The sequence below is a fragment of the Podarcis tiliguerta genome, assembly GCF_965153285.1.
Source record: "Podarcis tiliguerta genome assembly, chromosome: 17".
Lineage (NCBI taxonomy): Eukaryota > Metazoa > Chordata > Lepidosauria > Squamata > Lacertidae > Podarcis > Podarcis tiliguerta.
The window spans coordinates 7,494,602-7,521,223 of NC_139550.1; the positions used below are offsets into that span (position 1 = coordinate 7,494,602).

At 39.3% G+C, this 26,622-nt stretch overlaps 2 protein-coding genes across 3 annotated transcripts in view; both read right to left on the minus strand.

The window, feature by feature from the left end:
• Positions 1-312: 312 nt before the first annotated feature.
• PPP2CB (protein phosphatase 2 catalytic subunit beta) lies at positions 313-10,724 on the minus strand. Its single transcript, XM_083420572.1, has 7 exons — positions 10,295-10,724; positions 7,696-7,905; positions 7,373-7,546; positions 5,999-6,088; positions 3,250-3,411; positions 2,085-2,203; positions 313-972 (listed from the first exon to the last, which is right to left on the minus strand). The coding sequence occupies exons 1-7, from the start codon at positions 10,394-10,396 to the stop codon at positions 900-902; spliced, it is 930 nt and encodes a 309-aa protein (XP_083276698.1). The 5' UTR covers positions 10,397-10,724; the 3' UTR covers positions 313-899.
• A 2,411-nt stretch (positions 10,725-13,135) lies between these two features.
• TEX15 (testis expressed 15, meiosis and synapsis associated) overlaps positions 13,136-26,622 on the minus strand; it is a 31,872-nt gene continuing 18,385 nt past the window's right edge. Inside the window, exons 7-9 of one of the 2 annotated variants that reach the window (XM_083419170.1) lie at positions 20,563-26,186; positions 18,669-18,733; positions 13,136-14,665 (exon numbers count right to left, since the gene is read on the minus strand). In XM_083419170.1, the coding sequence (XP_083275296.1) occupies positions 13,549-14,665; positions 18,669-18,733; positions 20,563-26,186 (6,806 nt within the window). In that variant the 3' untranslated portion in view covers positions 13,136-13,548. Of the gene's footprint in view, positions 15,683-16,451; positions 18,734-20,562; positions 26,187-26,622 lie in introns of both variants that reach the window. The other variant, XM_083419171.1, reaches the window with a different exon arrangement.

The following is a 26,622-nucleotide window of genomic DNA, read 5'->3' on the forward strand; positions in this document are numbered from 1 at the left end:
TAACATTTTACTTCATTATGAGGGATATAGCCACCATCTTATGCAGCATATCAAAATGTGAGTTCTAAATATTTAGTTGCAGATACTAGTTAGCATGAAGTAATGATATAAACTAGAAAACTATTAGCTATTACCTTTACACTACTATGAAAGGAAGAGTGAGTGCAAACAGTCTCATGCTATGTTTGTGGCCCTGGTCCTACGTGTTTAGCTGTCAGATATTTAATGCCAAGAAGCAGTATTCCAACAACTGATAAATCCCCTATAATGATTGAGAGAGAGAAATTATTTCATTTCAGTGTACCCATCTGATTGGAGTAATGATCTGCAAGTTTATTTGCTCAAATACATCAAATAAGATGCAAGCACTTTGACAAATATACAGAAAAAAAGGTAGGATCAACACAGAACAGTAATCTAGCTTAAATGGAGGGAAAGCTTATGACAACACACTCCCAAGAGGAACTTTCTTCTGCAGTTAAATTACTTATGTCAATAAAATAGAGGGCGATAGACGTAAGAAGGAAGTTAGTTTGTGCATTTTTCTTAAACTTCAAAATGTTAATACATGCCAGTTAAACACTACAACTAAAATTTACAAGTAAGCATGACAGGGAGATGAGTTTGTTAGTTACCTTTCCTCTTTGAATAGTCCAGAAGAAAACAATTACTATAGTTACAGCAGGCAAACTGGCTGTTGGACTGGCTGATAAAGGATTGATTAGTGCGTTGAAGTCCATCTGAAGTTGTGCTCAAAAGCTCGTCATCCTCATTATGGCACAGTTTGGTCCATGAAGAGGCTTTACGCTGAGACAGACCTCAACTTATCACAAATTGTTGCTTTTCAAAAATTGCCAGGTGTACTACTACTGATCAAGGTCAGGCTGAGGAAGAGATGTTTATAGGAAGTAGTCTGGGGTACGCCGAGTAACATGAGGCTCTCCACGGCGAGGCGCTGGATCAAATTGAAGGCTGTTAAAAGGAGAAGGCTGATTAAGTGCTTTGTTGCATTAACGGCTGCATTTTTATTAATTAAATCCCATACCTGTCCTCTCCCCACTCTCATTTCCACGAGTTCCATTCTTAAGCTATTTTATTGCAGAATGTCCAGCCAACAAAGATCATTCAGGTTTGCCAAAACTGAAAATAATATTTCGGCCAAGGGTTTAGGATTTCAAGAGGACAATGTTTGTGCTTGCTTGACTACGGTAGACAATTACCCACATTTCACCAAGAGGTATGCAACACTGAATCAAAAAAGGGAAATTGTATTTTTATTAACTGCAACAAACGTTATCAATATTTCAGTCATCATTTCCCATACTTTCACCCTCTATTAGGGCTTGAGCGGGAGAAGTTCCGCTGAAATAAAAATGGACTCATTTAGCATAGTTTTAATCATGATTTGTTTAAAATTCTGTCCCTACAATGAAGGTGACTATTTTGTGGTGTAATTCCCAAATTAATGTGTCCTGTTCCTTGATTAGACGAGGTAGCAATTCAACGTGAGTGATGTTAAAAACAAAATGCAGTATTCTTTAACATACAGTTTCAAAAATATTACTTATGTTTTAGCTATCATTTTCTGAACATTAGGGCCTAGTTTGCACATCACATTAAGCCTTGGAATGTGAGCAGTTTTTCTCCCCCATGGCCTGCTACTGAACTAAGCCATAACTCCACGTCACCCAAACTCAGGCTTGTGGTTAAGCTCTCTGCAGCCTGACCACAAGCTGTAACCAAAGTTTGTCCTATGGGTTATGGCTTGTAGCTTGTCCAGATGAGCTAATCCCCGAGCTCAGATTTCAACATGATGGGCTAAGCTTTGTCCCACTCAGTGCAGCAGCAAAACAACTGGAAAGGAGCAAAGTGACCGCAAACTCCTCTCCACGAGTCCACACATTTGTGCTAAACCATAACTAGGCTTCCAGCATGAGATCTAAACTAGGCCCATGAGATATTCTTTAGAGTTCATACTGCAAAAGTGGTGTACTCTATAGAATTCATCAACACTTAACACAAGCCAGAGAACTTTACCCCCTGCAACCTCACCCCCATTGTTAAAACAAGCTCATGTTTCTTACAAGGAATATTTTAAAGTGTCATCTAGTTCCATGATAGCAGCCTGGTTCCCACAACGATAACAGTAATTGGGTGCACTGAAAATGGTGACCACATTCCGATCATGACACCAGTTGTAACCCTGCAGTGGGGGGAAGAAAATGCTTTCAGTTAAAAGTATCAACCAATTTCTTCTTGAAAAGGTGTAACTAGATTAAAAGGTGTAAGGCCAGTAATCCCATGACCCTTAGGAGGGAGATGCAGGGGTCATAGGCAGCATCTAATTCCCTTCTCTGGCAGCAGAAAGCAAGCTCTGACACTAAATTCCCCTTCTGCATAGCTGAAACTTCCACAACTCTTACTCTGCCCTGATCAGAGGTGATAAAGAGACATGCTGGGGATAGGGCAAAATACTTTGATCTAATGCCTTCCCAGTACCCTGACAAGTCCCACACCAGGGACTAAACTACAGCCCAGGAGCTGAAAACTTTCTTCCTTTCTATCTCCCTTGCATTGGTCCCAATGGTAGGGAAATAGTTTAAATAAAAAGAAAAGGACGGAGTAGCATAAGACTGCTCCTTTGGCCTCCCTTTCACAGTGCTGGCACAAGCCCAGCAGGACCATCTTTGACTCGTCCCTCCGCACCACCTTAGGAATGCACCCTACCTTGCTTTATATATTTTCACTGGTACAAAACAAACTATTTCAGAGTCAGAGCAAACATGTTTTGCACTATCTCAATGAATACTAATTATGTTCAAATGCAAACACCAATTTTAAATCTTTAAACATTCTCTCTAACTCGTGGCGAATTATCAAACCCTAGCCACTAGCAAATTGGAAAATGTAAGATGCTCACTTGAAATGTCCCCTTAAAATTAATTTAGTATAAACTAAAATCAGTCACAGAGACATTAATATTACAGGATTAACTGGCACATTGGCAAATAAAGTTAACTGAACCATATATTTGTGATACATGTTAACCTTTTTTATTTACTCTGAATATTGTTCTAATAATTCTTGATGAATACTATACTAATTTACACCTCTAAGATACTGAACATTTTTGGTGCCTACTACATGGTATAAAAATTCAAGATGCTGAGACTATACAACCTTCTTTCCAAAAAAGTCAGACTTTCATTTTTAAGCTTTAGGTGGCTAGGTGCAACAGAGTAATTATACCTCCATTACAAGTTGGTGAGCACGGGACACCAATGTAAGCCCATTGGCATGGTTAAATGTTTCAGAGATATCTTGACCAAATGTATAGCCAGCACCACGTGGAGAAATCCCCCAGCCACCACGATCATCTGGATCTGACCATAACAGATCACACATTGGGCCCTGTTCAAAGAAAATGGTACAATATGTTACATAAAGAGGAAAATATTGCAAAAGGTAATCTAAAAAGTGTTAAGCTCCTGGATCTCTTAAGTATATTGCATATTCTATTTAATAAAAACATTTTACAAATAGGAAAAGTTGTTTGCTACGGTCTTCAGGAATTTGAAAATGAAACCTATCTAGAGAAAACAAGTGTGAAAATCAGAGAAGTGAACAGCATCAATAGAAAAAAAATCACCCAACCCCCCTGTAAAAGTGATGAGAAACTTAGCAGATGAATTTGGCAAACAAAGAGGTGTATGAAGTAAAAGCATCAAAACAAAATACATACATTCCAAGCCAAAAAGAAAATAATACCAGAAACAAACAAAGATGGAGCAGAAGAACTAAAAGCAGGATGAAAAAATCATAAATAGAAAAAAGGATACTAGGAAAAAACAGGAAAATATAAATGAACATCACCAGTATGTGAACTATTGTGTGTGTATCTGGCAAAAGATCAAGTTGAACAGAAAAGCCACAGTGCTGTTTAGAGAGAAAATTGGTAAAGAAAAAGTGTAATTTCAGTTGAAATGAAAACTAGGTTGAAAGGACCAGAGGCAGTAAAGGCACTGAGAAAAACTAATGCAATTCCCAAAAGAAAGAACGGAAACCAGATGACAGCTAAACAAAGAAGGAAAATCCAAAAGAACAGCTGAGGGATGCCAGGTTCCTGCAAGATCAGCTCTTGCATGCAAAGTACCTAGGCATAATTCCAGCTTCAAGCACACAAACAAAATGTTTTAATTAAAGGGTCTACACCCTTCCAATGTGAAAGCTGTGCATAATCTCAGAACTGACTCATCTAGCAAACTTTGCATGACATCAGCATCAGTTTAAAATGTACCTTCTAACTATACAGCACTGTAGATGCACGTCTATGTCTCTCTTAAACTACATAGTCATTGTGGTGCAAACAGAAGAAAGGAGCCATGATCTACCTTGCAGCTCAAACAAAACAGAGCTACAGAAATTTTATGCACTGATTATAGTAAAGCATTCTAAACCAAGTGTGTGCACCGGCAGGTGGTAAACTTTCAAAGCCAGGTTACAGGCATAACTCAACTTTCTAAAGTAATTAACACCACAATTTTCAACTCATGTATGGACATCCCAATTATTATTTACAAATGCTCAGAATAATTCTATTTATACAAGACAATAGCCCTATTCAGGCATCATGTCTACCAAGGTCCCTGCATGACTCTGTCTACTCCACCCACCCCCACTAAGGTCTGAATGAGCTTCTATCCTCACTTATTCAAGCACGTTTAGAATTCTCATTGAGATTTCCCCGCTTAACTTGGAAAAGCCAGGTGTGCCTGAGATGCTGGGGACTGGACCAGTCCACATATCCTTGTGCTTCCTACGTATGTTGGAATGCAGATGCTAAATCCTGATGCAAAGTGCTTTTAGGAAAGGGGATGCCAACTGCATAAACTGCTAGAGAAGATTTACAAATTCTCAACCTCCGCAAAAAGCTAGTCTTGCTCTTTTAAAACATATTTCAGCTGTAGCAATGTACTAGCCACTTTGTAAAGTTACAGGAGAGCAACTCCAGTTGCTACAGAACTGTTGTTATCCAAGCGCATTCTGTGTTGACTAAAATCCAGTGCAAATGAATGAGTCATGTATCACTGCCATGAGTGCACATAATAAACCATTTGAGAAACATCTGTGTTAAGAAGTACTGCAGATATGTGGTCCATGGCCTTCTCTGTGGTGGCTCTGACTATGAAATGCCTTCCTCCTGCAAATAAATCAAGCCCCAATGCTTTTGACATTCTAACACTAGGCTGGGCATTTATGAATATTAGCCCACTGCTACATTTCACACTGTGAAATGTAATTCCCCATTTTTACCTGCTTTCATTTAAGTAACTAGATGTGTTATTATCATTTTAAATATTGTCACCCACCCTGAGATCTTTGAATTTAGGGAGAGCTGAAAAAATAGTATTGGAACAAAGTATCTATACCACCAATTCAGGGCTTGATATGACACCCAAGCTGTGCAGACATTTTGTTCTTACAGACCCTATTATGGTAAACTATAAAGTAGTAGTTCTGGTCTGTTCATTTTTTAGCCATCCAATTAAATTCATACATAAGAAATAGTACTGTAGAAGAAAAAAAACTCTTGGTTTTTAAGACTGACCAGAGCTTGCAAAATTTTAAAAGGCATTTCCACACACACATGCAGCAGGGAATGCCTCATACTGTACAATTTTATACGTGTCTACTCAGAAGTAAGGCCCACAAAGGTCAACAGAACTTACTCAGGTGCATAACTAGGACTGCATCCCATTTTTATAAATACTAGAATGAAAAATAATTTTAAAGGTTAAAGATCTGCAAACTAATTAAGGCAACCAACACGTTTTTTAATCAATTAACTGATCAACTGCACATTGCAACCCTTTTGTCTAGCTATTATAGTTGCCTGATTCAGTTCAAAGATATGATACCAAACCCTATTCTATATTTAATGCATATATTTGCCATTCAATGTATACTCTGAGTCACAATGCATTTTCATTGATATTACCTCATGTGGAACTTCCTGCAGACGATCAAGAGCTCTAATATGATCCAGTGTATCTATAGATGGGGAAAGACCTCCATGGAGACAAAATATCTGAAGACGAATAAGAACCAGAATAAATGTATTATTTGCACTGCCAAGAGGTTGTATTCTTCATTCGCTTGAGGTATTTGTTGATACCAAGAACCAATTCTTATGCTACTGTCGCAACATGCACTTGACAATGAGCCTTGTGTGTTGCTTTCTTTCTCAGTTTTTGCACAAGGGGAGAACAGAAATTTCTACCGAAGATTAAAATCACCAGCTTGTGTGATCACCTGAAACAGGTTTTTCATTGGGCCACTTTAGATGCAACACTAAAACCATTGTTTAGGGTTACAATAATAAGCTGCAGTGAGCCTCAAACTTAAGGTTCCCCCTCCCCCACCCTCTTCAGCTACCAGGAGTTTAGAAGTTTTGCTTCTGCTCTAAACGCAGCTTGTATTAAATCTGGACAACCTATAATTAATCTTAACAGTGGTTTGTTGAAACAAGTCAACAAAAAGCCAGTTTATGAAGCTGCCTTGATTCAATTAACTATGGTTAATAATAATCATAATATATCAGCAGCCACATGATCTCCATTAACCATAGTTTGTCAGTAAACCCGAACAAGTTTCACAAAAGCAATCAATTTAGTAGCACAATGCTAAAAATGTGGCAAAATGCATTCACATCTAAGCCCGCATAATACAGCGCAAAGAGTAACAATAACAATTTCCGCCTCCTCTGTGAATATAGTTGATATCATAGCATTTCAACCATCCCCTTCTATCTGCATCATCTAGAGGAGGGAAAGAAAGGGTATCAAAATCCTAGGGCTTTTTTAAATTGTTTCTTTGTTCTAGAGTGAAGGGTCACTTCAACCAATAAAACTTTTGTTACATAAGCACTTTTATACTCAAGCCAAACCCATTTTAAATTCCAATTCAAATAGCACCAGAAAGCGATCAATTTTTTGCACAGTGAAAAGTTCTGTAGCTTACTTAATGGCTAATCTTTTTTTTCCAGCTACATCAACAAAAAGCACCAACATTTCTTAAACTAGAGTTTCTGAACTCCATACACAAGTATGTTTCACACTTCACAGCGTTATCTGTAAAATACAATATGTATTTTACACCTAACAATTCAAATTAAGGACATGAAATTTAAGTCATTAGTACAGGGCAGTACTATTACCACCAAATATGAAGGCAAAACCACATATGGGATGGAATGCTGGGCTGTCAGGAGTTCCCTTTCCCCTCCACAAATCTGCATCATTCTTGGTAATGGTTTCCAGGTTTACTGAAGCCAAGCTTTTTTATGAGTGTCACTAAAATAATAGTATCATACCTGTCCATCAACTAGAGCTGTAAGTGGAAGATAGTCAAACAGATCTGTGAAATACTTCCAAACATTGGCATTTCCGTATTTCCGTAGACATTCATCATAGAAGCCATATACTTGTGTAATTTGCCTGCTTTCATGATTGCCTCTCAGAATTGTAATGCGTTCTGGGTAGCGCACCTAGCCATAAAGAACAAACACATGTTGTAATGATTCATCAGCTGGTATCACCATTATACTCCAGGTGGCCTGGAGCTTATCTCATTGCAAAATGTTTACTAAGCATATTTTAATCTAAAACCACAGGAGTAAGAACCTACAAACCTTACCTTTAATGCCACAAGAAGAGTCACAGTTTCCACTGAGTAGTAGCCTCTGTCAACATAATCTCCCATGAAGAGATAGTTTGTGTCTGGTGATTTCCCGCCAATTCTAAAGAGCTCCATAAGGTCATGAAATTGACCATGGACATCTCCACAAACTGTAACAGGACAACGTACTTCCTGAACGTTTGATTCTTTTGTAAGTATCTCTTTAGCCTAATATGAGAAAAAACAACCAATCAGATTTGAAACCAAAATCTATTCAGTTTTTTATGCAAATGTAAAGAAAAACTGCTGCAACAGAAGATCTAGTGACTGTCCTTAATCTCAGTCTTGAACTGAGTTCCTTGTTGAACTCAACAGGAAAGAGGATGGGGGCAAAATCAGAATCAACTGGCTCTGCCTATAACTGGCTATGGCGCCACCCTATTGTTTGCCTCCCTGAAGTCTGCCCTGCGAGTCCCAATGGGCACCAGTCACAACTGGCATAACGTTTCGGAATTTTCCAGGTGTTCAGGAACTACCTATTATCTCTCGTTTACAAGTATCACCAACCAAACCCCTACCCCTATTTCAACAAATGCAAGGCCCTACAATGTTCAAAAAGCACTTGCTTGACACTTCAGGATGTGTTTATCAACTCCAGGAAAAATTGTATTGATAAGCAAAATCAATACAGTATTCTTAAAACTATTATCCTAGGTGCACTCCACTTCCAGACTTATCATTACTACCAGCAGCAAACATTATTAAGAAGTTAAGATATATGATCTACTGTGGATTAAATAATAATCTCATTTCAGTTCCATAAATCATGGAAATCCTTCATTTATGTATACATTTTAATGGTAAAAGTGCTAGAAATGTGGTCTTCTGGAAGCCATTGCTTCAATGTTTTTGCACTAATTTATGCATATTTCTGATTACATAAACATATTCAGCCCTGCATTTTTAAAAATTCTGATTTCAGAAGACATACCAATAAACTAAGATATGATAAAACTCAAGAAATAAGCACAAAACTATGGGATTCCTTTGGCTCCCTCTTGGCTGTAACTACATAGCTTTCAAAGTCACACTTCTGGTGGCTGGGCAACTACGTTCATAGATGCTAAGTGTAATGGAGTTGAAAAGTGGGGGTAGTTCTGTATCCAATTATACAAAGCACTGCAAGAATTTACATTATTGAAATATGTGGAAAGCACGTATAGCTGTTTTCCTAACGAAAAGAAAAATGTAAACATTATTTGTACTGTTTAGGCTGCAATCCTATACACACCTACCTGGGAGTAATTCCCATTGAGCAGGTAAGTATAGGATCACACTGTTAACTCTATATTCTCATAGGCTAGCTAGAGCCATGAAAGAAGCCTTCTGCGAGGGAAGCTGTCCAAAACTTCTGAAAGAAGTCAAATTCAATCAGGCTTCTTTGTATTCAACCTTGTATGGGGAAGGAAAAGCAAGTAACCTAGTTCGGATAAAGAAACTAGAATGTTCCAAAATTTTCTGGATCAGGGTGTGCAAAACAGTGAGGATAACGCCATCATTGGAGGTAAAGCATAGCTGTCAACTTTCCCCTTTTCTTGCGAGGAATCCTATTCGGAATAAGGGAATTTCCCTTAAAAAAAAAGGGAAACGTTGACAGCTATGGAGGTAAAGGAATATACAGAACTGTGTCATAAAGCCATTTTTTCCTCTTCAAAGTGACAAAGCACTTTAACAAAGCGGTGCTATTTTGCACAATGCTCTAAAAAATGTCTGATACATACATTCAAAATGTAGTGGCCACATAAGCACTGCATCATCCACTGAGTACTTGGGATGATACAGTAATGTGGCTCATACCTGGATTATAACAGAACCCGCTGCTGTGGACGCATACTCTGTGGGTCAGTATGCGTAAGAGTGGCAAAAGCAACCTCTTACTGCAGGAAATCCGGTGCTGAGAGCATCGTGGGTTTTTGTTTTGTTGTTGTTGGGAAAAAACAACAATACAGTTGCTGTCATCTGTCTGTGGCCCCCACCCTTCGCAACACTTCCATCTCCCCACGAGCTCGCGGGGAAGAGTGAATTGCAACAGAGGAGGAGAGCGAATTGTAACTTTCCCTGCAATTCCACAGTGCCCTTTGCCAGGAACACAGCAAGGTTTCAAACCAGGCCCCAGGCACCAAGATCTTAACAGTGCTAAGAATGATGAGGATGGAGAAAAATTCGCAGGGAGCAGAGACAGCCACAGTCCAAGAAAGGCAAAGCCTGGGTTTAAAGTATGACATTGATATACTCCACTGGCTTCATTACTGTCAGCTTCGCTTTTAATCTAATTGCTATATGCAAATGTCTTTTTGTGTGTGGTGGTGGTGGGGGGGTACTTTTACACAGCCTTGACAGCCCTTTCCAGAGAACTCTCTCCCCCTTTAGCCTTCTCAAACTGTCTCCTTGGTTTCCCAGGACCCGTTTTACTGGCAAAGGGAGAAGTCCAAACCTTTTGCCCGAGTCATTTTCAGCTTTCCCCCCCCTCCTTCCTCTCTCTGGTGATCCTCTCAGATCAACATACGGGTTTTATTTCGGTAGGATCCGGGCCGCCCCCCCCCCCCCGGCCACGCACCTTCTCGCAGAGGCTCCGCACTTGGCTCTCGCTCAGCTGCTTGCACTCGTTGAGCTGCTCGATCCATTGGTCCAGCTCCTTGGTGAAGCTCTTGTCCTCCATTCTGGCCAGCCGCCCGCTCAGTTGTGGGAGAAGGGAGCAGCGCCGGGCGGCGTGGCCAGGGCGGTGTGGTCCAGGCTGGACCGGCCCAAAGGGAGGGAAAGAAGAAGAAAAAAGGAAGGAAGGGGGGAAAGGGGGAATAAAAGACAAGCCAACGGTACTGAGGGGGGGCAGAGAGAGAGAGAGGGGGGAGGGGAGGGGGAGGCCCGGACCAACGGTCACAAGCCCAACGGCCCGCCTAGAAGAGCGCGCGCGCGACACAGGCCCAAGCCTCACCCTCAAGTCCCTCACCCCCTCTCTCCCTCCGGCACCGTGTAATGGCGGCGGCGCTGCGCATTTCCGCCTCACGTCGAGGCGCTTCCGGCGAAACGGGCCGGCCGCAGCGCCACCTATCGCCCGGAGGGCAGAACGTGCCCTCTTACCTCGCCGCTGCTCCGTTCGCGAGTTGAGAGGGGAAAAGGGATCGAAACCTGAAGGCAGGGGCGGATCTACTACGAAACGAAGGAAGCTTAAGCTTCACGGCCTCTAATCCCCGAGGGCCCCCAGAAGCGGCTTTAGTGCACTTTTTTTTTTTGGGGGGGGGGGTGTCTGGTAGACCCAATTTGAGTCACACAACTCAAATGGGGTTTTGTTGTTGAATTTCAACAACCCTGAAGTTTGAGCCAGGAGCACAGATGTTGTGATGGTGGTGTGTGGCAGTACGGCAATTTGAAGCAAAATCTGAAATGTATTTTTTAACTGTGGTGATCTGACATGGAAGAACCCCATTGAAGATGCCCCCCCATGGCCATTCAGGCTTTGGGGCCCCAAAATTGTTGGTCCGCCACAGCCTGAAGGGTGCAGTTTGGGGAAGGAGCCCACTACAAGCACTTTTTCTTTCATCGTCCAAGGAACTGACAAACAATGTTAAGCTTGATTTTTAACAAGTTGGACTTTTTATTTTTATGGTGGTGCCTCATATTTGAAATCCTTCTTCCCGTGTCCCAAGACTTCCCTGAAACCAACTCTCAGGAACATTCAGTGAATTTATTACTTACTCCGGCCTTTTAAATGTCCTGAAATTTTAAGTTGTAGTGCTACGGTTTCTAATAACATTCTATGATTTTAATGTGTGCTTTTTTTTTTTTTAAGCACTGCTTTTAATTGTTTTAGGAGCCCCTTCAGCACTGAATGAGGTATACAGCTTCGGAGCAATTGTGCTGGCTGTGGGGTCTGCACCAAAGTTAGGCCCATGCAAATGCAAGTCAGTACATATCCCAGAAAAGGTGCAATCACTGCAAAAGACTGTTTTGTTTTGTTTTGTTGTTTAATTTATATACCACCCTTCATCAAAAGATCTCAGGGCGGTTCGCAGAATTAAACATCAGGTCCCCCAGTGTCAACAGCTATCTAATGTCATGCCCCAAATCATGAATATAGGCTGCAGTCTTCTGGATTTTAAAAAATACTTTCTGTGGAATTAGCACAAGTCTCAGGAAGAGATTTTAACAGCCTTAGTCTGGCTTTCTGTTACAGTGCTGAGTGCAGTTAACCTCTCTTTTCCACACAGATATGGCTGAACATTTTTCTTGAGGAATGCAGAGGTGAACCCATGTCTCTTCCAAAAAGTGGTAGTACTGCAGAGGAACTGCAGCAAGTCCAGTGTAGCTACCAGTCCCAATCTTATCTGGGTTAATGTTATGACACAGCTACATATGATACAGCTGTTCATCAACGTCCATGCTCACCAAAAAACATGCCTACTACAGTAAGCAACTACTCTAGAGAAATTACACCTCTGCTCACCCATTTTACCTGCTGTTTTCACACAAGGATTGTGTCACCGTCAAAGTTCAGTGTGTGTATAAGAGTGCATTGTGAAATCACTTGCGAGATGCTTCACAGGAACAGAATCACAAATGAAATATCCCACTGAAATAAAATGTGACTTGAGCCTAAGTATTTTTATTATGCTTTACTAATTTCACCTGTACCCCGATTCAGATTGTGTAAAACTGTGCAGAATTGTGTTCCAAATAAACTGCCCAGTATTAAGTTATAAAGATTCAGATTTGGCTTTTTCTTAAGTTTAAATTTTGGTTGAAAAGACAAGGCAACAGCCTTTAAGTTATTAATATCAAATTTAAATAAGTATTTTAATCAAGTAAAAAAAGAAGGGACAAAAAATTTCTATGCAAATGATTCATGATTCAACCAAGAATAGAAAGAGGACTACTGTCAGGCAGCTGAAAATAAAGAAAAACTGGATTTATACCTTTAACCATTATAATGAATGTACAGTGGTACCTCGGGTTAAGTACGTAATTCGTTCTGGAGGTCCATACTTAACCTGAAACTGTTCTTAACCTGAAGCACCACTTTAGCTAATGGGGCCTCCTGCTGTGGCTGCGCCACTGGAGAATGATTTCTGTTCTCAACCTGAAGCAAAGTTCTTAACCTGAAGCACTATTTCTGGGTTAGCTGAGTATGTAACCTGAAGCGTATGTAACCTGAGGTACCACTGTATTGGCCTTTGTTCCATATGTAACATCACAATCTTTTGCTCTGCTGTAAAGTGCAGCGACATCTATAATTACTTGCATAACATCCAAAGGGCAGATTCAGCAGTTATGCCTTCACAATACTGGCAAGAAATAGCATGTGGGGCATCTATGGGTGTTTCATTTCTGGATGCTATGCTTACTATAATGGCACAAGTTTCTGCCTGAATTATAAATGATGAACCAGTACAGGACCAGTCTGTTAACTTTCAAATAAAGTTTATTTCCTTCAGGGCTTTAAAAAAATTCTTAAACCACTCTCCTAGGATACATTAGCCCAAGGTCTAGTTCAGGACTGCTTTTAAAGGAATGAAAGCTAAAAGAATACTATAAAATAACAGCTATGGTGTTCAACATGCCTCCAAGGGCTGGTTCACATGGCAAATGCCCCCCAGAACCATGCATGCATTGCACTGGCTCCATATTACTTGCTGGACATGGTTGTTGATTCACAAAAAGGTATTTTAAGCATCTGACTCATGTCAAATGTATCATGTTGATCTTACTAGATTTTTACTACACACATATTAATGGGCAACTAAATACCACTTTAAAAAAACACACACGCTCATTTTAAAAATTGCTTTAGTTCCTACTGTATGTATGTAGTTCCTATTATGTAGCTCCTACATAATCTTCTGAGCCGTTATTGGAAGGATACGGAAAAGCAACTTGGGTCCAAGGCTGATTTTCTGTATACCATGATGGCTGTTGCCAATTGCTATATGGAAAGGCCATGGCAGAACTGAAATAACCATACATTGGATAGGTTTGGGCTAAGTTAAACCTTTGTGATTCTCCAACACTGAAATGACTAAAAGTCTGTGAACAAAACATACTAGACTCTGTGTTATACACTATGCTTGTAGTTGTGGACATGCCATGTGTCAGGGGATTCATTTCACAGGAATTTAATTCCTGATATGTCTGAGTTACTGAGTGAGTATTGCAATGATTTTGATATAAGTACCAAGAGTAGTAAGGATAAACTGCACCATAAATATGCACAGGAGAACTCTGCAACTGAGAGGTTTCCTCAATATGTTCATTTTGATTTAAAGGTGAAAATTTACTTTTGTTATTTTCACTGTACGATGGTTCCATCTGCAAATGCTCCAATTCCATGGCTTTATTTAGTTCTGTCATCACTGTGGAATCTAAATTATATGGGGTTGTGCAGTTGGGGGTCACATTTTTTTCCTGTCCACATTCCCCTTCGTTTCGATCAGATTTTAGAGGTGAACTCAAAGCTGTGCTACATTCAGGCATTAAATGTGAAGCATCTCTCAGGACATCTGATTTTAAGTTATGGTGCTCATTTAGCGTACCCAACACAGAATTAGCATCATCTCTAGTAGGAGAGTTTTCAGGAGATGGTTGTAATAACTCAACTGTCACTGAAGGTAAAGAAAGACTTTCACCTCCCTCATTGTGGGATGCAATATATTCTTGGTCATGGTCTTTTGCATTCCAGCCGCTCTTGTTGAAATCTTTTAGATCTGCTAGATTCTGCTGACCAGCTAATGTGTTTGAACAAATGAACTTTGGTTCTGAGTCATTTGGTGAAGATTGAATGCTTTCACAGGGATAAGCAACTTTCAAATCTTTTAACTGTGCAGGTGAGATTGGTGCTGTCTCTCTCAAATTGCCAGGTTTTTTATTCCACATATTGTCTGTTGAAATGCTTAACTGTAGTTCTTTCTCTTTGGGGAAATTATATTTTCCACTCACTCTGCAAAACAAAAATCAAACTTTTTTGTGTGATTTTTGAAAAACAAGAATATCAATGTTCTATTAGAATTCGGACCTGATCTGAATTTATTCCATGCACAAAAACATATATTGTTTATGTATTTATTTCTAAACATTTGCTTGGTCCCTATTTGTATAATCTTGTAAGATATTTTGTTTCAAAACTAACATTTCAAGGTGGAAACACAGCATCACTATTCTCCAGTTGTCTTAAGTGTGAATAATGGAAAAGAAAAGGTGTGGGTAGCTAATCTCGTGGGTTACTAGAGTCATCAAATGATCTGGGCATGGGTTATCATAATCAAATAAAAACGTGTGTTAGCTTGATAAAAACATGGAAAAGCCAGCTGGCGCAAACCAATGACCAATCTAGTCCAGCATCCTACGCACACAGTGGCCAATTAGAAGTCTGTGGGAAACCAGCAAGTAAGATTTGAGCATAAAAGCACTCTCCCCTCCTGTGGTTCCCAGCAACTGGTATTCAGAAGGATTGCTGCCTCCAACTGTGGAGGCAAAGCTATCATGGCTAGTAGCCTTTCATAGCCCTCTTCTCCATGAATTTGTCTGATTCCCTTTTAAAACCAAACAATCTAGTAGCCATCACTGCCCCTTGTGGGAGTGAACATACTACATAGAGAATAAATGTCTTTGATCTGTCCTGAATTTTCAAACACAGAGCTTCATTAGATATCCATGAATTCTCGTGTTGTGTACAAGACAGAAAAACTTTTCTCTATCCAATTTCTCCATGCCATAATTTTAAAAATTTCCATCGTATAACCTCTTACTCCCCTTTTCTCAAACTAAAAAGCCCCAAATACTGCGGCTTTTCTTCATAGGGGACTTGCTCCATCCCTTTGGTGATTTGGGTTGCACTTTTCTGAACCTTCCCCAACTCTACAATATGCTTTTTGAGGTGAGGTGAGGTGACCAGAACAGAACAGTACACAGTACTCCAAAAGTGGTCACACCGGATTTGTATACCGTATTTTTCGCACTATTGGACGCACCGGACCATAGGACGCACCGGACCATAGGAGGGGGAGAACAGGGGAAAAATATTTTTTCCTTGTTCTCCCCCTGTAAAACAAGGTGCATTCACCCGAGCGTGTGGAGCTGGCGGTGGGGGGAAGCGCTGCTTCCCCCCACCCCCAGCCTCAAAGATCCCTGAAGCCTTTGGAGCGCAGCGCCCTGCTGCCCTGCAGAGGCTTTGGACGCAGCCGTCCCCAAGCTAGAAGAGCGAGACGGTGCTCTCCGTCTCGCTGTTCTGGCTTGGGGACAGCCTCTCTAGACTCTGCAGGAGAGCGGGGTGAAGGCACCCCACTTTCCTGGAGAGGTTTGCGCGCAGCTGTCCCCAAGCCAGAGCAGCGAGAAGGAGCCCTCCGTCTCGCTGTTCTGGCTTGGGAACAGCCTTGCTAGCCTCTGCAGGAGAGCAGGGTGAACGCACCCCGCTGTCCTGGAGAGGTTTGCGCGCAGCCGTCCCAAGCCAGAGCAGCAAGACGGAGGGCTCTGTCTCGCTGTTCTGGCTTGGGGACAGCCTTGCTAGCCTCTGCAGGAGAGCGGGGTGAACGCACCCCGCTGTCCTGGAGAGGTTTGTGCGCAGCCGTCCCCAAGCCAGAACAGCGAGACGGAGCCCTCCGCAGGCTCCGTCTCCCTGTTCTGCCTTTCGGCTTAGCGGCGCAGCCTGCATTCGCTCTATAGGACGCACACACATTTCCCCTTAATTTTTGGAGGGGAAAAAGTGCGTCCTATAGAGCGAAAAATACGGTAATCACATCACATCATATATCATATCACATTATCTGCAGTTTTAATTCCTTTCTTAATGATCCCTATCATAGAATTTAACTTTTTTGCTGCTGCTACATACTGTGTCAACCTCAAGTTCTTGTTCCTGATTTGTCACTGCCAGTGTAAATGTGAAATAAAGGGTCACCCCCCCCCCAACATCTATCGCTTTACAATTGTTTACATTCAATTGCACTTGCAATTTTACTGATCTTTCACTCAGTTTGGAGGGGGCTTTTTGGAGCTCTTCACAATCTCTTTTTAATGACCCTGAACAATTTACTCAAGGTGTACGTGAGAGAAACTTATTGGCCTACGTGCGCAGAATATTCAAATGTTATGTCCACTGCCCAAATGAGCAATCTTAATCCCTCAAAGGGTGTAGGGAATGTCTACCTCCAAATAAGGGAAACGTTTTAAAAGGCATTTAATAGATGGAATTTATAGAAGTAAAAAGCAAAAACAAGACAGGCTAAAGACCTCTTAAAAGTATGTTTCATCAACTTTAGATTTCGTGAGGATCTAATACTGTTCAGCAGACCTTCCCACAGACAACACAAGTTTCTTCCATACAAGAGCACACAAATCATGTAATAGGAGAACAGAAACAAAAATGTGAATATTTTGCTTAAAATTCAAGTTATCTATCTGATTGTTCAAGAGCGAAATTTCTTTCAAGAAAAACACATGAATCCTCAGAGATAAATAATGTTTTCTCAGGTTACGTTTTATGAAGAGATGACTTTTAAAGAACAAGGGAGGCTGTTTCTTGACCAGATCTATCTGACGATATTCAAATGAACAACTTGGCTGTATAAAGGTGGATAATGGAGTTTATTTTAACCAAGGTCCACAAGGAATTTCACGTGAAAGGCTACTTCGGCAGCTGGTTAAAAAAAATATGGCACATCAAAAATGCAGGGAGAAATCAACCCATTTGTTCTATCAATGCAAGACTTTTTACTGTGCAAAGGAACTTTCTTTTCTCTCAGTGTGTACCCCCTAAATCTGTTCTGGCATTTCCCTCAACCCTTTGAAACAAATCTGTGATGGCACAGGGTTCATGTGGGGAGACAGTACGTACATGTACTGTCTGTAAGGCATGCATTAATTGGCTTTCCAATGCCAGGCTGTCATATCAGCAACACAACTATTTTTGTGAATTGCCACTGTTAATAATTTAATTACCACTGTCTATAATCTGCATTTCATGTCCACCTCTCTGCTTACATTCTGTTCTAAATGTGTATCAAATAACATTAATTAGAAGTCTTTTTAGATATGTGCACATTATATGCCAAATACTGTCTTCTAGAATCAGCCATTACAGTACCCTGACACAGCAGGGGAGATGAGAAACAGGGATTTTCCCTCACCTCTGAAAGACCTGTCCCTGAACTGTTTCCATCCCAGCTGCTTTTTATTTTTTAAAAAGTACTATTTAACTTTAAGGTGCAGTACCTGAGTTTGCTTCCCTTCACCCCCTCATCCTACCTATCCCATTTTCCTTTTGTGGTTGGTCTTTTAGATTTTAAGCCTGGGGACAATAACTGTCTTAATTTAATTGTTTCTATGAAAGCCACTCTGGTTGCCTTTCCGGTGGCATTTTGTTTTTTAAAATCATTTTAAAATCCTATGCCGTTTTAAAAGGTGAGGTTTGGGGGGCGCTTATTGGGTTGTTGCTTTTATTTTGATTATATATTTTGTGGTTTTATATTCTGGTTTTGTTCTGTGAAGTGCCCTGAGACCTTCGGATATAGGGCGGTTTATAAATTCAATAAATAAGTAATTTTTTATTGGGTTTTCAAAATACAAGTACAAACCAAAACAGAATAAAAAAATAAAATAATCTAAACATAAAAAGTATAACTCATAGAAATAAGGTAGACAGATGGAATTAAACAATCTAACAATATAATATAAAGGATAATTTCCAGAGTTCCATATATTGATTGATGGCTTAGAAAGCTGTCGTTGCAAGTGGTGATTACAAACATACGCGATATAGTTCCATCTGATAGCATGAAAGGCCTGGGAGCCTTTTTGGTTGAACAGTGCGACAGAAATCCTCTAAATAAAGTTCTAACACTAAGAAGGGCCTGATCCACAAAATTTGTATGAAAAGTTATGGAAGTAACACGTTTCAAATAGGTCCACTAGGCACTGGTATTTTGTTACTGTTTTACTATTTATACCTTAAATTCCTGCTATTTTCATCTTCGTTTATCTTTTCTGTGGCTGTCATCAGTGAATCAGCAATCTAATAAATTAAAATAGGAAAACAAACCGATGTAAGTGTATTATGCACATTAATTCTTTTAACACTTTTCTGTAAGTTCTATAAAATTGTAAAAACAATGGGAAAGCGTTTTGTGCTGTTAGACAAGACTTCAGATTGGATCATGAGACTCTGTTCCCATCATTCCTTACCACTGGCCCTGCTAGATAGGGATGATGGGATTTGTAGTCCAAAAACAGCTGGAGACCCAAGTCTGGGAAACACAGTTATTGATTTTACAAATCACTTTGAGGGTTGTTTTCTTCTTTCTACAAGTGGTGTATTATTTTTATGAAACAAACAAAGAAATTATTATATTCTCCATTTCAGTTCTGCAAAACAAAACTTCTTAATTAGAAGTAATGATACCACTGATGTAAATTTCCTTGCTAATTCCAGTTGTGCATATATTTCCCTTCTTAGCCTTGCACATACACTATCTAAAAGAAGTAAGTTTACTAACCCCCTCCTCCCCCCACCTTATACTATATACAACATCAATTTCTCACATCGAATATAACTGATCCGAAAAGGGACTTTATGATCTGAAAATAGAGATGCATGTACTTTTATAACCCAAGAAAATCTTTAATAAAAGGGGGAGGAAAAACATTTCCCTTCTTAATAGAATCTTCAGATACAAGCGTTTAATTGTATATTAATCATACAATTAAAGGCAGGATGATTATTATTGGGGGGAAACCTCTTCAAACCTCCATAACTGCAATAGTATGTGGGCTAGTTTGTAACACCAGATTTTCTTATTTGGTTTTACAAAACCGTAATAATGTTCCTTACACAACATTGATCCAATGCTCTACTATCCAGATAAAAAAGATCCTTCATGTAGCACCTTAGTGACCAAGTTTGTTACTGGTATGAGCTTTCATGTCCATGCACACTTCTACTATCCAGGTGAGCCTAGACCAAAACTCATTCACTATGTGATTACTTTTTCTTTTTATGGTTATTGCTGTTTTTCCTTTTTGTTATTTTTCTGAATGATGCCATGACCTATGATGATGATGATGATGTTTATGGATTACTTTTAGACAGATTCAGACTACATGTTTCCAAAGGCTTGACCTCTTTTTGACTGTTCTATTTAAATCCTCACAAAGACCTGGAATGTACTCAGAAAGATACAAAGGATGATTTGCATCATTCCAGGTGTCTAATAATATACCTTGGGTTGGGCTGAACATGGAAAGCAGGCAGGCAGCAGAGGGCACTTTTGATACCTTAGCATAACATCTTTTCTCATGAGGAATGAGACTGCAGTAGTCCCAGTCCTTTGTGGGAAAAGATAATCCTGCAGGACCTGAGGATTGTTTGCCACTTTCTACATCCTTTCCATGCCCCAACAAGGAGTTTTGGTGTTGGGCAGTGGGGAAGGCTGGGGCAGACCTGCTCCCATCAATCCTACATTTTTGGCAAGCTCAGTTTGAATATTTGCAACATCCCTATTTGAAATAGTCAGTAATTTAATGTGCCCTTAACGTTCCTGGAATGCCACTAATACTACCCATCTTCCCATAAAAAACTTAATAAGACATAAGCGGTCACTAGTCGCCACAATACAATTTCCAATATTAGAGGCAGTGTTTCTAAGCAATATTGCAAATGCTGGGCAATATACATACATTGTGACTAGTAGCCATGTGTAATGCTTGCAGTATTTTTGAAGAATTCTATCACCACATTTGTGAACAAAAAGAATGCATTAAATATATTTAGAACAAAATAAAAGTATGTATCATTGTCACTATATCGTTCTTTAAAAACAAAAGCGTTGGGCCAAGTGGTTTTACCTTTATCTTTTTTGTACGCGAGGGATCACTCATCTCATCAGATGAACTGGAACCATCTTCTGAAGCAATACTGGCAGGTCTTTTGTGTTGAGACTGGGAATCTGAGGCCTGGGAACCTGGTGGGCCACTGATGCACATACTGTGTTTGGTGCTATGTTCCTCAGTGGTATCCATACCTTGTCTTTTCAACTCGCAAGATTTTCTCCAGTTTTTAACCATTTGATATATAACCAGCGGCAAAGGTGATTTTTCCTTTTTAGAACAGATAAACTTCATATGCTCAATAGTCTTCATTATTTTCATAATGTGGGCCATTTTTCCTAAATCCTTCCTTTCACACACCATCAATTTGTCAAGAAGTGAAGAAAACTGATTGTAGTTGTATTCTAGTTCAGACACAGTACTTCCATAGTTTAAACTTATAGTATATGGTACCAAGTTGACGCACATAGAACTGAAGGACTTCGATGTTTGTAGCATTTTTTTAGTTTCTGAAAGTTCTTTAAGCTCCCTTGAGAAAAGATGAAGTGCATACGAGCAATTCAAATTTTTTGAAAAGCCATGAATAGCTTTCCACTCATTCTGAAGTTCAGAGATGGAAGAGTCTATAATTTCTATAAGGTTGCCTTTCCGGTAAGAGAAGGAAGCCATTTTTTCTTGACATCTTAAAAGTTCAGGTGTAAGTGATGTATCAAACCATAATAAACTTCGAAATCTTGGTTTATCTACTCTTCTTGCTATTGAGTTTTGGAGAAAAAGAACTGTTTCATATACCATTGTCATTTCAGCATACACCTCAACAGCTTCTGGTTTCAAAATGACAGGATTTATGCCACCATTTTTCAAGAATCCCAGCACATTTTCTTTTGTGATCAAAACACTGTCACTCTCTTCCTGTAAAATCTGAAAATACTGTTTCAACATTTCCATATGCTCTGTACATCTGCACAAGAGTTGTTGTAATCTCTCAGTATCTGAAGACTGCACTTCACCTAATATTTCACCAATACAACCAATATCCTGGCGTACAATGAGGGACTTTGTAATACAATAATTTGCCTCTTGTTGCTTGCTTGCCATTTCACAATTACTAGAGTCCACTGAAGATTTCTTGAAAGTCTGTTCTTCAACAGCACCGTTGAGGTTTCTTCTTCCAAACTCCTCTATCATAAGCTGATAAGTCTCATAGAGCTTAGATAGGTCAGCTTCATTTATTTTGATTGCTTGTCTTTCCTTACCTTTAAAATCTCCATTTATAAACTTCACTTTTTCTGTCCAAGCAAGCCTTTTAGCAGCATCAAAAAATATGTGCTCAAGTCCAAACAGTGATGCTTTTATATTCACATCTTCACAGGTTTTTATGAATTCTACCTTTGTAGCAATAATATCCATTATGACCCAAAGATGCTCTTCCTTTTCTGCCCTCAGATTAATGCCAGGAGTTTTAGATTTGCTTATTAAATCTACTGTACTTTTTCTTGCATGTTCTAAGTCATCAAGAGTATCTCCAAAGTTAGCTCCACAAACATATGGGACAGAAAGGAAAAAATCAGAGAAATTGTAATTGCTTTTCATTGCTTGTTCACATTCCTCTACTTCTCGCCTCAACTTCAAGAAGGAATAGTAAGAATTATGTTCCCGTCTTGTGTTATTAAAGGCATCCACTAATTGTTTGTGATGGGTTTGTAACTCATTAAGAGCATTGTATTCTAGTCTTCTCTGAAAAGCAGGATAGAAATTTGATTGTTGTTGGTAACCTGACTGCCCACCAAACAACTCACTACACAGTGAATCATCATACCAAAGCAAGCTTCGGAAGGTTGGTACACCTTCTATAAGTCTCTTCTTATTTTCAATGAATTCAATGGTTTCCATTATAATCTGTAGTTCAATCAGGGATTCTATAGCAGAAGGTTTCAATTTATTAATAGCCTGCATCTTTCTTTCAGTACTCTCAAGTATCTCCCTCGAAACCAAGACATGTTCAGAAGAGCATTCCTGCTTTTTTTCAAAAGCTCTAACAAAGGAGGGAAGAACGCTTCTGCAAAATATAAGTTGTTCAAGTAATACATTCAAAGATGTGGTTTCATCTGCCTTTCTCAAGATCTCTGATATTTTAATGATAAAATTAAGGGATTTTTGTTCAACTCCTACTTCTGGATGTTTGATGTCATGACGGAGGTCTCTGCAGTTATTAAAAGGTTCATTTGAAAAACAGTTGTTTTCCAAGGACACAGGAGACAGTTCGTAATCATTGGATGAAGCTTTGGAACTCAAACCTATCTTTATTTGCGGTGCTGGGGCTATTTCCAGAGCTTCATTTTCATCAGAAAAAACATTTTCCAGCCTTACGGAAATATTATCTGGTTTTAAAATGTTCACTTTTGCAGAAGATTCTAATGCCGCTTGAACTGGCATGGCAGGTTTAATTGCACTTGCCTTGATATCAGAGTCACAAGTCCTTTCATCTTTTCTTTTGTCTTCTCGATTGACACATGACTCCTTTTTCTCAACAGCTGCATTCAAATGTTTTGCACTATCTTTGCTTGTACATCTATTAACTTCAGAGCTGATGTCGTGCTCTGTGCTTACCATGCTGGCACTTACATTTTCTTGGATATTATATCCAGAGATGACATTTAAATGAATCTTCTGCTCATTGCTAATAATGTGTTTGTCACTGCTTGGCTTTGTACTTTTCAATTCCATGGTATCTAAGATAGATTTCTCGGAGGCTGTTTGAAGTTTAGTTAGTTTTGCATTTCTCATGTTACCACAGCTACAAGGCATATCTGAAACGCAGCTAGATGAGGATCCACATTGTAGGACTTCACATGATTTTGATGATTCACTTGATTTTTTCCTTCCAGCTTTTGCTAATATTTTTAAAGATTTCTGAACCCTTCGATGTGCTTTTCTCAAGTGAAACATTGCTCCATCTATTTTTTGAGAAAGATGTTTGTTTTTACATAACAATGCTTGAGTGTTAAGAGTATTCAAAACACTCTTAATATACTCTTCAGACTGCACAAATGTTTCAACTTGTCCCTTGGACGATGAAGAAAATATATACTTCTCTTCTGAATTGTTCTGTTCTTTCCTTCTCTGATGTTTGGTATTTTTCTCCTGCAACCATTTCATATCCTTTTTATGTCCTGAACATTTTCCCATATCTGTCTTCATTCTGAAAGAGCTATGAGGGGAATTCAGTTTTGGCTGAATTATGTTGGTGATTGTAATCTGCAGGTCAGGACATACAAACAATTCAGGTTTTTCTTCCGAATCATTTTTATTCTCTTCCACAGAGGGCTTTCCAGAAACCTTTGTACTCCGACTAGGTTTTTCTAAGACACTATCCCAATCCATACGCTCTCGTAAATAATGATACACATCCTTTTTCTCCCAACAGTTTCCATTTTTACATGGCTTCTGTGATGTAGAGATACATTTTTTACACTCTCCTAATGTATTTTCAAAGTCACTAACAATGTTTGGGTTCTGGTCATTGCATTTTACCTCTAAATCCTGTTCAAATACTTCTAGACTATCATCTTCACAAGAGGAATTACTGCTCAACTCTTCAAAATTTGCACTTGAAAGACCTGAAATCTCAGACTGAGATTGAAGTTTTTTAAATTCTATATCCTTTATATTCTCCAAAGGTACAGGAACAGAGGTACTTATCACAGAGGCAGTGCAATGTTTTTCTTGATAAGTCACCATGTCCGTACCTTTAGTTAGAAATGCTTGGTTATGCAGGTCTTCACATTTTTCTTTGCTATTGTTTATCAGCTTTGCTTCTGTTGTTGAGCCTCTACCTTGACCACTGAAGTTAAAGTCAGAACCTGAGCTTTCTGAATCCAAAATTTCAGGCGTCACTGAAGTCTCCATGCAGCATTTCATATCACTTATCCAGTCCTCCTCGACAGAATCTTCTTTTTCTGATGTTTCCTCTGCTGAACTTTCTGATGAGGAAGGGATCTGCATTGTAGGGGTATCTCTTTTACCTTTTTCTTCCAACTCGCTTGTGTAAATTTGATCAAAATCACTGGTATTTGCTGTGGTGTTTGTTTTACAGTTCCTTTGTTCATCAACAAATATTCCCGAGGAAAGAAGACATTCTTTACTATCTCTAAAAATATTTTTATCCAATGAAACTGACTCACTATTTCCATTAAAATTTCTCATTACTGTGTCACTTCCACAGGAAGCTGGGGATTGCTGCACGATTCTCTCTCCGATAGAATTATCTTTTACTTTCTCTATAGTACAGTAGTCTTTTTCACCTACTGAGCTGTTTGCTACTTCACATGCTGTATATATTGGTTTATTAATGATTACAGGTGCTTCAATCTTATTGAATTTGTCAAATTCTATCACTGCATGGCACCCATTTTGTTCAAAATTCTCTGCATCCATTTGATTCTCTATAGACTGCTCACTGAGATCTTCATCCCAGACTTCTCCCATAACATTTTCAGAAATATGCAGTTTTTTACAAACTTCAGACTGTAATGTGTAATCTTGGAGACTACAACTGTTAGCACTATCATTCTGTTCTTCCTCTGATGAAGTAAAATTGTTTTGAGCACGTTTTGTATCCAAATTGGTTGAGCAATGCATTTCAGAAATGTAAGCATCATCTTCTTGTAATTGGCTCTCCATTTCTCCTCTATTATCCATCTTATAATTGCCAAATGCTGCACTTTCTGGATTTTGGTCTGGAAATTTCCATTCATTAATCAATTTTTTAGAAGAATTTAGGTGAAAAGAGGGCAATTTTGAATGTCTTGTTCCTTTTTCTCCTCTTACATCTTCCATAAGGGTTCTGTCTGAATTATCAGTTTCGAAGACCTTTGATTTTAAAGAACTATCACCTACATAGGTTTTCAAACAGTGATCTGTATCAGTATTCTGAGAACCCAAAATGTTTTTGTTGACATTACTTAACCCTTGCTCACCATTCACTGGGGAATCTTTATTTCTGTTTAACACAGATGGCAATATAGTCCCTTCCAAATTTTCTTCCCAATGTGTTTTCTCCATATATTGCTTCTGACCAACTGCATTCTTGGAGTTAAGAAAATTCTCTGTTACAGGATATGGCATGCTTGGAGTAGCAGATACTTTCATTTCCAAGTTATAGTCCAGCTCATTCTCACATTGTGAAGATTGCTTCTCCAAGATTGCTTCTCCATTTTGCTTCTCTAGGACTTGTTCCCTTTTTTTTAACCTTGGATCCTTAATCAGTTTTGAAGTAATTACAGTACTTGAGCCGGTATCACAGGCAGGAGAAACTTCAGGATGAGTTTTCAAAGAAGAGTTTTTAATATGGGCACTTCTAACATTTCTGCTGACATCCAGATCAGGGGAACAATGAAGATTAATTTCCTTTGTTTCTATATGTGGGGAATCCCACCTTCCAGTAGATTTGGGCTTCATTTGGGTTTCAGCTATAGAGCTGTTCCAGTGCTGTAGGCCTCCAGAAAATGAAGGAGATGCATTATTTTCCGAGTTTACTGCACAGCCTGTCGTGGGCTTTCTGAAATGTTCATAGATGAGTTGGCTTTTGCCTATCCTTGTCACTCGTGTACAGTTTTCCAGTGGTAGTCTTCTTCCTCTTCCTGTAAATACAAGGAAACAGATTAAAGTATAGGGTTGTGAAGGTATTTTTGACCAAACTATGTGCAGTATCTTCAGGTTAAAATGTGGCAGTTCTGGGAGTGATGCTTCCTATGACATCAAAGAACAGTTGCGAAGTATTGGCTACTGAGCAACTGAAACTTGACAAATTGATGTGCCTAACACTTCAACAAGCCATTAATCATCTTTTTAAAAAGAACAAACTGAACATTCACAACATTCTGTGAGGATAAAGGTCAGTCTGGATGGAAAATAACTTTGCGTAGATCGACTTTAAGGAACAGCTATACGGACAAGGAGAGTAGACGGGAAGAGAAGAAGGGGAGAAAAGCTAGAGAGCATCTGAGATCAGGCATGGGAAAGGAACAACTGGAGTGAATGACTTAAGAGTGCACTCACAATGATTCATCTGCAGCC